General features: G+C 44.6%; 1 protein-coding gene across 2 annotated transcripts in view; it reads right to left on the reverse strand.

Annotated features, from left to right (window-relative positions):
• Window positions 1–9,436, reverse strand: part of parp10 (poly(ADP-ribose) polymerase family member 10) — a 58,148-nt gene extending 48,712 nt beyond the window's left edge. Inside the window, exon 1 of one of the 2 annotated variants that reach the window (XM_072254245.1) lies at window positions 9,213–9,436. Coding sequence is in view for 1 of the 2 variants with exons in the window: in XM_072254244.1 (XP_072110345.1) it covers window position 9,371 (1 nt within the window). In the remaining variant the exon portion in view is untranslated. The remainder of the gene's footprint in view (window positions 1–9,212) is intronic. The other variant, XM_072254244.1, reaches the window with a different exon arrangement.
• Window positions 9,437–12,036: the final 2,600 nt, after the last annotated feature.

The following is a 12,036-nucleotide window of genomic DNA, read 5'->3' on the forward strand; positions in this document are numbered from 1 at the left end:
GCAAACAGGGAATAAATAAGGTGCTTGAGGAGTATAAGAAGTGCAAGAAAATACTTAAGAAAGAAATCAGGAGGGCTAAAAGACACGAGGTTGCCTTGGCAGTAAAAGTGAAGGATAATCCAAAGAGCTTTTACAGGTATATTAAGAGCAAAAGGATCATAAGGGATAAAATTGGTCCTCTTGAAGATCAGAGTGGTCGGCTATGTGCCGAACCAAAGGAAATGGGGGAGATCTTAAATAGGTTTTTTGCGTCTGTATTTACTAAGGAAACTGGCATTAAGTCTATGGAGTTAAGGGGAACAAGTAGTGAGATCATGGAAACTGTACAGATTGAAAAAAAGCAGGTGCTTGCTGTCTTGAGGAAAATTAAAGTGGATAAATCCCCGGGACCTGACAGGGTGTTCCCTCGGACCTTAAAGGAGACTAGTGTTGAAATTGCAAGGGCCCTGGCAGAAATATTTAAAATGTCGCTGTCTACAGGTGAGGTGCCGGAGGATTGGAGAGTGGCTCATGTTGTTCCGTTGTTTAAAAAAAGATCGAAAAGTAATCCGGGAAATTATAGGCCGGTAAGTTTAATGTTGGTAGTAGGTAAGTTATTGGAGGGAGTACTAAGAGACAGAACCTACAAGCATTTGGATAGACAGGGACTTATTAGGGAGAGTCAACATGGCTTTGTGCGTGGTAGGTCATGTTTGACCAATCTGTTGGAGTTTTTCGACGAGGTTACCAGGAAAGTGGATGAAGGGAAGGCAGTGGATATTGTCTACATGGACTTCAGTAAGGCCTTTGACAAGGTCCCGCATGGGAGGTTAGTTAGGAAAATTCAGTCACTAGGTATACATGGAGAGGTGGTAAATTGGATTAGACATTGGCTCAATGGAAGAAGCCAAAGAGTGGTAGTAGAGAATTGCTTCTCCGAGTGGATGCCTGTGACTTGTGGTGTGCCACAGGGATCAGTGCTGGGTCCATTGTTATTTGTCATCTATATCAATGATCTGGATGATAATGTGGTAAATTGGATCAGCAAATTTACTGATGATACAAAGATTGGAGGTGTAGTAGACAGTGAGGAAGGTTTTCAGAGCCTGCAGAGGGACTTGGACCAGCTGGAAAAATGGGCTGAAAAATGGTAGATGGAGTTTAATACAGACAAGTGTGAGGTATTGCACGTTGGAAGAACAAACCAAGGTAGAACATACAGGGTTAATGGTAAGGCACTGGGGAGTGCAGTGGAACAGAGGTATCTGGGAATACAGATACAAAATTCCCTAAAAGTAGCGTCACAGGTAGATAGGGTCGTAAAGAGAGCTTTTGGTACATTGGCCTTTATTAATCAAAGTATTGAGTATAAGAGCTGGAATGTTATGATGAGGTTGTATAAGGCATTGGTGAGGCTGAATCTAGAGTATTGCTTCAGTTTTGGTCACCAAATTACAGGAAGGATATAAATAAGGTTGAAAGAGTGCAGAGAAGGTTTACAAGGATGTTGCCGGGACTTGAGAAACTCAGTTACAGAGAAAGGTTGAATAGGTTAGGACTTTATTCCCTGTAGTGTAGAAGAATGAGGGGAGATTTGATAGAGGTATATAAAATTATGATGGGTATAGATAGAGTGAATGCAAGCAGGCTTTTTCCACTGAGGCAAGGGGAGAAAAAAAACCAGAGGACATGGGTTAAGGGTGGGGGGGGGCGGAGTCTAAAGGGAACATGGGGGGGGGCTTCTTCACACAGAGAGTGGTGGGACTATGGAATGAGCTGCCAGATGAGGTGGTAAATGCGGGTTCTTTTTTAACATTTAAGAATAAATTGGACAGGTACATGGATGGGAGATGTATGGAGGGATATGGTCCACGTGCAGGCCAGTGGGACTAGGCAGAAAATGGTTCGGCACAGCCAAGAAGGGACAAAAGGCCTGTTTCTGTGCTGTAGTTTTTCTATGGTTTCTATGCTCCTGAGCCTTCTCCCCGAGGGAAGAGGGACGAAAAGTGTGTTGGCTGGGTGGGTCGTGTCCTTGATTATCCTGGCAGCACTGCTCGGACAGCATGCGGTGTAAAGTGAGTCCATAGAATATAGAACATAGAACAGTACAGCACATTACAGGCCCTTCGGCCCACAATGTTGTGCCGACCCTCAAACCCTGCCTCCCATATAACCCCCCACCTTAAGTTCCTCCATATACCTGTCTAGTAGTCTCTTAAACTTCACGAGTGTATCTGCCTCCACCACTGACTCAGGCAGTGCATTCCACACACCAACCACTCTCTGAGTAAAAAACCTTCCTCCAATATCCCCCTTGAACTTCCCACCCCTTACCTTAAAGCCATGTCCACTTGTATTGAGCAGTGGTGCCCTGGGGAAGAGGCGCTGGCTATCCATTCTATCTATTCCTCTTATTATCTTGTACACCTCTATCATGTCTCCTCTCATCCTCCTTCTCTCCAAAGAGTAAAGCCCTAGCTCCCTTAATCTCTGATCATAATCCATACTCTCTAAACCAGGCAACATCCTGGTAAATCTCCTCTGTACCCTTTCCAATGCTTCCACATCCTTCCCATAGTGAGGCGACCAGAACTGGACACAGTACTCCAAGTGTGGCCTAACCAGAGTTTTATGGAGCTGCATCATTACTTCGTGACTCTTAAACCCTATCCCTCGACTTATGAAAGCTAACAACCCATAAACTTTCTTAACTACCCTATCTACCTGTGAGGCAACTTTCAGGGATCTGTGGACATGTACCCCCAGATCCCTCTGCTCCTCCACACTACCAAGTATCCTGCCATTTACTTTGTACCCTGCCTTGGAGTTTGTCCTTCCAAAGTGTACCATCTCACACTTCTCCAGGTTGAACTCCATCTGCCACTTCTCAGCCCACTTCTATATCCTATCAATGTCTCTCTGCAATCTTTGACAATCCTCTACACTATCTACAACACCACCAACCTTTGTGCCGTCTGCAAACTTGCCAACCCACCCTTCTCCCCCACATCCAGGTCGTTAATAAAAATCACGAAAAGTAGAGGTCCCAGAACCAATCCTTGTGGGACACCACTAGTCACAATCCTTCAATCTGAATGTACTCCCTCCACCACGACCTTCTGCCTTCTGCAGGCAAGCCAATTCTGAATCCACCTGGCCAAACTTCCCTGGATCCCATGCCTTCTGACTTTATGAATAAGCTTACCGTGTGGAACCTTGTCAAATGCCTTACTAAAATCCATATAGATCACATCCACTGCACTACCCTCATCTATATGCCTGGTCATCTCCTCAAAGAACTCTATCAGGCTTGTCAGACACGGTCTGCCCTTCACAAAGCCATGCTGACTGTCCCTGATCAGACCATGATTCTCTAAATGCCTACAGATCCTATCTCTAAGAATCTTTTCCAACAGCTTTCCCACCACAGACGTAAGGCTCACTGGTCCATAATTACCTGGACTATCCCTACTACCTTTTTTGAACAAGGGAACAACATTCGCCTCCCTCCAATCCTCCGGTACCATTCTCGTGGACAACTTCCAAAGATGGAAGATTGGTTTGTGTGATGTGCTGCGCCGTGTTCATGATCTTCTGTAGCTTCTTCCGGTCTTGGACAGGACAACTTCCATACCCGGTTGTGATGCACCCTAGAAGAATGCTTTCTACGGTGCATCTATAAAAATTAGTGAGGGTTTTAGGGGACAGGCCAAATTTCTTTAGCTTTCTCAGGAAGTGAAGGTGCTGGTGGGCCTTCTTGGCAGTGAACTCTGCTTGGTTGGACCAAGTCAGGTTATTTGTGATATTGACCCCAAGGAACTTAAAGCTTTTGACCTGTTCCATTTGTGCACCACCAATTTGCTCAGTATTATTTATTTTTCATTTGCACAATTTGCCTTCTTTTGCACATTGGTTGTTTGTCAGTCTTTATGTATTGTTTTTCATAAATTCTTTATTTTCCTGTAAATGCCTGAAAGAAAATTAATCTCATGGCAGCATACATATGGTGACATATGTACTTTGAAAACAAATTTACTTTGGCTACTTTGAAGTTTCAGGGTTTTTCTATTTTTTTTAAAAAATATATTCTTTAATAAGAACATCCTTACACTAAACTACAATCAAAGGCACAGTTACCATTTCCATCCCTTGTCACCAAACTGGTTGCTCTACAATTGGATAACAGCCAGAGTGCCATTTTGTAAATGTGGCAATAATGATTAAATCAAAGTCAAAGTAAACTTATTATCAAAGTATGTATATATCACCATAATCAAACCTAAGATTCATTAAATGAGAGTACAGCCAGAAAAATGCATTGAGGTAGACACAGAACTCCAGTATATTAAATGTGTAATCATAAAATATAGAACACTACAGACTCTTCACTCCCAATGTTGTCCTGACCTTTTAACCTGCTCCAAGGTCAATCTAACCCTTCCCTCCCACACAGCCCTCCAATCAAGAATTGAGGAACAAGGGAACTGGAGGTGGGGAAAGAAATATCTCAGAAGAGAGCATTATTATTTTCTGAATATCAATAGGCAAAACTTGCCTTGAAACGTTTAGCATTAAGCTTAATGCCGAGACAGATAGCATTTGCACAGAAAGTAGAGCTGAGCTTTCAAATGTACAGCTATTCAGAAGAATATTGCTGGTGTTTTAGATGATATTTGGATGTAAAAATATATTTTCAGTCAAATGTCTAAAATTACAGTCACTCACAACTTCGTGCATTAAATCTCCTCTCTGCCTCCTCTATTTCAAAAAGAACCACAAGGCCAGTACTTATTTCATGACCAAGTCCCTACAGCCTTGTCAACATGACCAGTCACATTGTACCTAGAACTGTAAGTGGATATCCATAAGGTTGAAAGAGTATAGAGAAAATTTGCAGGGACTTATCGCCGTCCACTATACCACCAAGATTTGGGGTGTAGTGGACAGTGAGAAAGTCTATGAAAATTTACAGTGGGATCTGGACCTGCCAGTCTTATGGGAATTAAACTCTGCCTCTGGGGTTTAAAGGCAGGCCTTTAGGGAACACTTTTAATTCCTTGAAAGTGACATCACAGGTAGATAAGATCCTAAGGAAAGCTTTTGGCACATTGAATCAGAGTACTGAGTACAGGAGGGGGAACGTTATGTTGAGGTTGTACATGACGCTAGTATTGTGTGTAGTTCTGGAATGTTATGTTGAAGTTGTACATGACGCTATTGTTGTGTGTAGTTCTGAACACCCAAGTACAGGAAAGAGGTCGATAGGACTGGAATAGGACGGCAACAGTTTCCTGCACCAATTAAGCAGCATAGCTCCCAAATAAATGAAGGGAATCCTGGCTATTTTCTCAATTATTTATTCTTCAAGAGTTGTCCCAAATAAGCGATTAACCGATGGCCCGCTGTATTAACCTTGCTAACTCAGGCGACAAGGGGGAGATTTCATTTCTTAGACCAAACGAACGTACAAGGATTTTACAGCACTAGGGAGGTCCTTACCGGTAAAGATACTGCCAAAGCAGAAGAATTTCAATTATGAGCAAAGACTGGCCTGATCTGAATTGTTTTCTTTAAAGATGTAATCAAGCCTCATAAAATGAGTTACCTGGAAAGTAACCATGATCAGAGAGGAACACAGTAAATGCGGGGAGATCTCAGCAGGTCAGGCAGCGTCTATGGAGGGGAATAAACAGTCCATGTTTCAGGCCAACACCCTTCATCAAGGCTAATCTCAGCCCACCTATCTCCATAGATGCTGCCTGACCTGCTGAGTTCCTTCAGCATTTTGTGTGTGCACTGATCTGGATTTCCAGCAGCTGCAGAATCCCTTGTGTTTATAATCAGGGAGGATAACTTTCTTTCGGTGGCAGATAAATCCATAATAAACATACGGGATTAGAGGTGAGCTGGACGAGGAAAAGATTATTTTACTCAGTAAGTGGTGAGGGTGAATGCCCGAGACAGTGAAGGGGCAGGAACCCTCATCATCTTTGAACAGTATAACGATGAGCCCGTCCCTCTACAGATTCTATAGATTAAGAACTACAATGGAGAGCATTGGGCAGTATTGGTAAAGACATAGGAGCAGAATTATGCCAGTCTGGTCTGCCATAATCCCTCTCAACCCCATTCCCCTGCCTTCTCCACGTAACCTTTGACACCCTTACTATTCAAGAACCTATCAGCCTCTGGTTTAACCCAATGACTTGGCCTCCACAGCCATCTGTGGCATTGAATTCCACAGATTCACCAACCTCTGGCTAAAGAAATTCCTCTTCATTTCTGTTTTAAGTGGATATCCTTGTATTCTGAGGCTCTGCCCCTGGTCCTGGAAACATCTTCTCTACATCCACTCACAAATAAGAGAAAATCTACAGATGCTGGAAATCCGTGCAACACAAAATGCTGGAGGAACTCAGCAGGCCAAGCTGCATCTTGGAAGAATGTATAGACAACGTTTTGGCCCAAAACCCTTTGGTAGGACTCCGAAGGTTTCCAAAGGGTCCCGCCTTAGGGTTTCGGCCCAAAACATCAACTGTATTCTTTTCCTAGATGCTGCTTGGCCTGCTGAGTTCCTCCAGCATTTTGTGTGTATTGCTCTCTATGTCCACTCTAGGCCTTTCAATATTCAAAAGGTTTCAATGAGAACCCTCCCACATTCTTTTAAACTCTAGTGAGGACAGGCCCAGAGCCATCAAGCACCCCTCATACATTTGTAAATTGTTAAATTGGTTTATTACTGTCACATTGAAAACTTTGTTTTGCATGCTATCCATACAGATCATTTTATCAGTGTATTGAGGTAGCGCATGGGGAAAGACAGAATGCAGAGTAGAGAGTCTTAGGGTAATATAACACAGAAACAAGCCCTTTCAGTAAAACCGGTCCATGTGGACCACAACATACTCTCTACTTGTCCCAGTTGCCTGCACTTGGCCCATAACCCAACCGGCTCTTCCCTCCAGTGTTACAGTTACAGAGAAAGGGCCGTGCAGGCAGACATTACAGTGCAAGGCCACGACAGGTCCATTGTGAGGTTGAGTTCATCTTATTCAATAGAAGCTGTCCATGAGCCTGATAGTATGTGTTTTTGGGCTTTTCTATCTTTTGCCTGATGGGAGAGGGGAGAAGAGTGAATGCCCAAGGTGGGAAGGGGTTTTTTGATAACATTGCAACACACACAAAATGCTGGAGGAACAAACAGGCCAGGCAGCATCTATGGAAAAAAAAAGTATAGTCGACGTTTTGGGCCAATTACGTTGGCTGATTTACCTCAATGCAACAAGAAGTCCACGGAGGACAGGCTGGTTTCCATCACATGGACGTAACGTGGAGAGATAGGTAAAAGGACTTGCGAAGAAAGTCACTGCTTCCATCACGTCACACTTCCAACCCACACCCGTCTCACCTCTGGACCTCAAAAAAAAAATCCAATGTGCAGATCTACAGGCATGCACAAGTCAGAACTCCATTTGCAAAGATCAAGCTCTTGCTTGCTCGAGGACTCTTTCCCGTTCTCAAGACACACACTCAATGTTTCAGGAACAGTTTCTTCCCCGCTGCCAACAGATTTTTGAATGGACAATAAACTCATGAACACTACCTCACTACTTTTTGTTATGCTTTCCATTTTGTGCTACTTAATTTTATATATATTGTAATTTTCTTAATTTATTATCTATTGCAATGTGCTGCTGCTGCACGCCTTTGGGGAGCATTTAATAGGTAGTGGGAGCTTATCCCCACTATCATCCCCCGGTTATGACAACCTTAAGGAACTTAAGCTCGCACTGCCTATTAAATGTTCCTAATGGTATACGTCTCAAATAGCCCTGACAATCAATTCCAGCTTCTGGCCTTCACATGTGGCTTAGCTAACTAAGCCCAGTGGAACCGTTTCCATTGACAGGATAAGGAGCAAAGGCAGGTTACTGGTACCTTAAAACCAGTCACTTCAAGCAGATGGGGCTTGTTAGCTGTGATAAGCAGCTCATCTAGAAGGAAAACTCTAATCTCAAATATCCACTGCCTTTCAGTTATACCCACTTATGGGAAAGGCTTTGGAACAAACCCCTCCTCCCCCGGAAGAAAATGGGTCTGGAGTTCCTAAGGCACTCCTAGGGTGACTTCTACACAGACTGGCAACTCCTTATGCCAAACCGCATCAGTCTCTGCCGTTCCTTTAGATTCATCATTATATGGAGGGACAGTCTACTGCAAGGGCAACAGCTTGCTCTCCAAATTGTGCTACCATGGCTTCCATACTGTTGCCACGTAACAACAAATTTCACAACATATGTCAGTGACGTTAATCCTGACTGTGATTCCAGTGTTTCAGGTGGAGGGAACGGTTTCGACCTGAATCATCCCTCCATAGGTGCTGCTAACTGGCTGAGTTCTTCCAGCAAACTGCACATTGCTCCAGATTCCAGCACTTAGAGACTTCTGACCCTCTGTCCACAACTCATCAACATACACTGCAATGTCTTTGGAAAACCCTTTGCATGGACCCTCTTCACCAGGGAGCTGGGACACAAACACATCTTTGCACCATTGGCACTCACTCAGGCTGGGGGAGGGGGCAGGGGGGGGGGGGAAAGAGGACAACCACAGTCATCTATTGAGATGTTCCCACAACCAGTGATCTCACTTTAAGGACTCTCCCTCCTGTTATTTCATGCTCTCCTTATTCATTGTTATTTATATATGCATTTACACCGTGTTGTTTTCTCTGCTCCTGCTCTTTCATTGATCCTGTTTACAGCTACTATTCTAAAGATTTGCTGAGTATACCCGCAGGAAAAAGAATCTCCGGGTTGTATGTGATGACTTTGATAATACATTTTACTTTGAACTTTGAGAAGAGGAGACGGAGGTGGAGGGCCCAATTATTCATAACTTCACCTACTCCTCTATCCCAACACTTCACCTTATCCCTTCCTCCTCCTCCCCTATATCTATATCTTCCACCAAATTGCTCCTTCTCCCCCCCCTTACACCCTCTCCCCTCCCACACATGAGGCTCCCGTTCGGTACCGATGAAACGCAAACCAAGAAGCCCGGAAAAGGAGGGAAAACGAAACCGAAAGTAAAAGTACAGGAAAGCGGGACACTCTATAAGTTTCAGCTGAAGAGAAGACCCCCACCCCCCCGAACCTGGCCGGTAACAGCCCCATCCCCTCGCCAACACCATCCCCCCGCCGCCGGCAGCCCGTCCTCGCCTCCCTCCCTACCTTTCCGCCGAGGGCGTAGGGTGACAGTGAAACCGATCCCCTCCGCCCTAACGACCAAACATCCCGCCGCTTTGGTTCCGGCCTGAGCGCCGGCGCAATTTCATTCCCCCACGCCTGGAACCGCTCGGCCCCGTTGCCCGGGTGTGACGGACACTCACTGAAGGAAGAGCCGGAATCTGGGCCGCAAAGCGGCAGCGGCGATTTCCAGCGCAGCACCGACAGCAGCGACGTAGCCGGGGGCGGGGACCTTCCCGCCTTCTTCAGCAAGAGCAAACACTCCCACAGACTCGCAGGCCATTCAGCCCACAGCGCCTATCTCAGCCTCGTTCCACAGCGCCAGGGTTGTTGTATTCCTCGGAGTTTCAGAAAAGTGAGAGATGTAACCAAATGTGCAAAATACCAAGGGAGGCTTCACAGGGTAGATGTTAAAAAATTCAAAGTTTTGAACTTCTAAATGTATTTTAATATCACAGTACATATATATCACAATGTACTGCCCTGAAATTCATTTTCTTGTGGGTATTCACAGTGGAAGAACAAGCTGGAGTCGGACAACATCCCATGCACCATTAATCTACAGGCCACGCCATTCAGGGAGTTGGGCTGTATTTTCTTTTGGTGATTGTGTGTTTTCTGCTATCATAACCAGATGTGCTATGTGCCGTTGGTAGTGTGTTTTTCACCTTGCCCCCAGCAGAAAGCTGTTTCATTTGGCTATATTCATACCTGTGTAAGGGGTTTCTTCTTTTATGTTATTGCAGACATCCCACCTCTCCCGGAAGTTCCGGGAGTCTCCCGCATATTAATAGTGGCTCCCTGATGCCCACAAATTATATAAACTGACCCGGAAATCAATTTTTTTGAGAGAGGAAGCAAGCGAGCGCGAGAGAGACCACGAGAGCGCGGGAGCGAGAGAGAGAACGTGGGAGTTTGAGTGAGTGAGAGAGAGAGAGAGAGAGCGCACACACGAAAGAGAAAGAGAGCCATGGCAGAGTGTTCCAAAAAAAAAGAAAATATAAAATGTACATCACCTCAGACTACCCTAAAGTATACCCCTGCCTAGCTCGCTGCACTGTTCGCAACAGTGACTTTTCTTTTGCCCATGGTGGGTTAAGACTGTAAAAGACATGTTGAGGTGAGTTTAACAGGTGTTACTCGTTCATTAGCATAGCTAACGTTATTTAAATTAGCTGGCTAGCTGCGGAGCTACTCTATTGCAGACATCCCACCTCTCCCAGTCTCCCGCAAATTGATGGTACTATCTCCCTGAAATGAGTTTTTGCAGGGTGGGATGTCTGTTATTGCTAAGGCTAATAAAATGGCTTCTTTGTTATGTTAAAAATAAAATGGCTTCTCTGTGATGTTAACTGCTGAGACAGTGGTGCTCTCTCTAGCAGCTTGTTTAGGTTATATTACTGATAACAAGAATTATATTCATTTGCCAACCAATTGGGATAGATGTCATTCTTTCTTGTGTGTCTGTAAGCTATTGTTTTCACGGGCTTTGGGGCAGGAGACATGATGCTGTAAGCTGGGCGGCGGGAAAGACCCCGAGCGGGAGTCCGAGACCCAGGGTCTTCGGCGAGGAGAAGAGACAAGGACAGACTCGTGTGGAGGGTCTGGACGACCACCGTGGTTGTTCCCAGGCAGCGTGTCGAGGAGGTTGGAGGGGATCAAATGGTGGAAAGAAGACTCCGTTAATTGAGCTCCAACGGTTGTGCATGAAGTGGTTGAACTTTGATAAGTTTGGCGCCTTTTACTTCCCTTTTATATTTTATCTCTATAAATTACATAGTTCCAGTAAGATCTATAAAGTGTAATCATTTAATCACATATGGTGTACTGTCTGTTATTTGGCGGGGCGGGGTGGGGTACATCACACAGCCTCCACACAAACTTGATTACCCCGTTTGGTGGAGCCGAAGGCTGCTCCCCCTAGACGAAAGCGAGCTGAGCGAGCCTGAGGCTTACCAGGGGGCTACACCTGGTTGATTAATAATTAAACTTGATCTTGAATTAAATACAAAGCAACACAATAGAATCAATGCTTATGGATTAGCAGAGGTATTCAGCAAGGAAACAGCCCTTCAATCCAATACTTCCATTCCAACCAAGATGTCTGTCTTAGTCTCATCCAAATTTTCACTAGCACTTCCTAGTCCCCAATACCCTGCCTCTTTCCCCTCCACAACCCATGCAATCCGCTTGTCACCCCCCTTCTCCTACTAGTTCCCTTCCTTTATGTGAATCAGCATCAGGTTTATTATCACCGGTATGTGTCATGAAATTTGTTAATTTAGCAGCAGCAGTTCAATAGAATGCATAATATAGGAGAAGATAAGTAACAATATACTTATATTGAATGGATTAAAAATGTGCAAAAAGCAGAAATAATATATATTAAAAAGGTGAGGTGGTGTTCATGGGTTCAATGTCCATTTAGGAATCGGATGGCAGAGGGGAAGAAGCTGTTCCTGAATCACTGTGTGTGCCTTCAGGCTTCTGTACCTCCTACCTGATGGTAACAGTGAGAAAAAGGCATGCCCTGGGTGCTGGAGATCTTAATAATGGACGCTGCCTTTCCGAGGCACCGCTCCCTGAAGATGTACTGGGTACTTTGTAGGCTAGTACCCAAGGTAGAGCTGATTAAATTTACAACCCTCTGTAGCTTCTTTCGGTCCTGTGCAGTAGCCCCTCCATACCAGACAGTGATGCAGCCTGTCAAAATGCTCTCCATGGTACACCTATAGAAGTTTTTGTGTGTATTTGTTGACATACCAAATCTTTTCAAACTCGTAATAAGGTATAGCCGCTGTCTTGCTTT

The sequence above is a fragment of the Mobula birostris genome, chromosome 3 (genome assembly GCF_030028105.1).
Source record: "Mobula birostris isolate sMobBir1 chromosome 3, sMobBir1.hap1, whole genome shotgun sequence".
NCBI classification, from domain to species: domain Eukaryota; kingdom Metazoa; phylum Chordata; class Chondrichthyes; order Myliobatiformes; family Myliobatidae; genus Mobula; species Mobula birostris.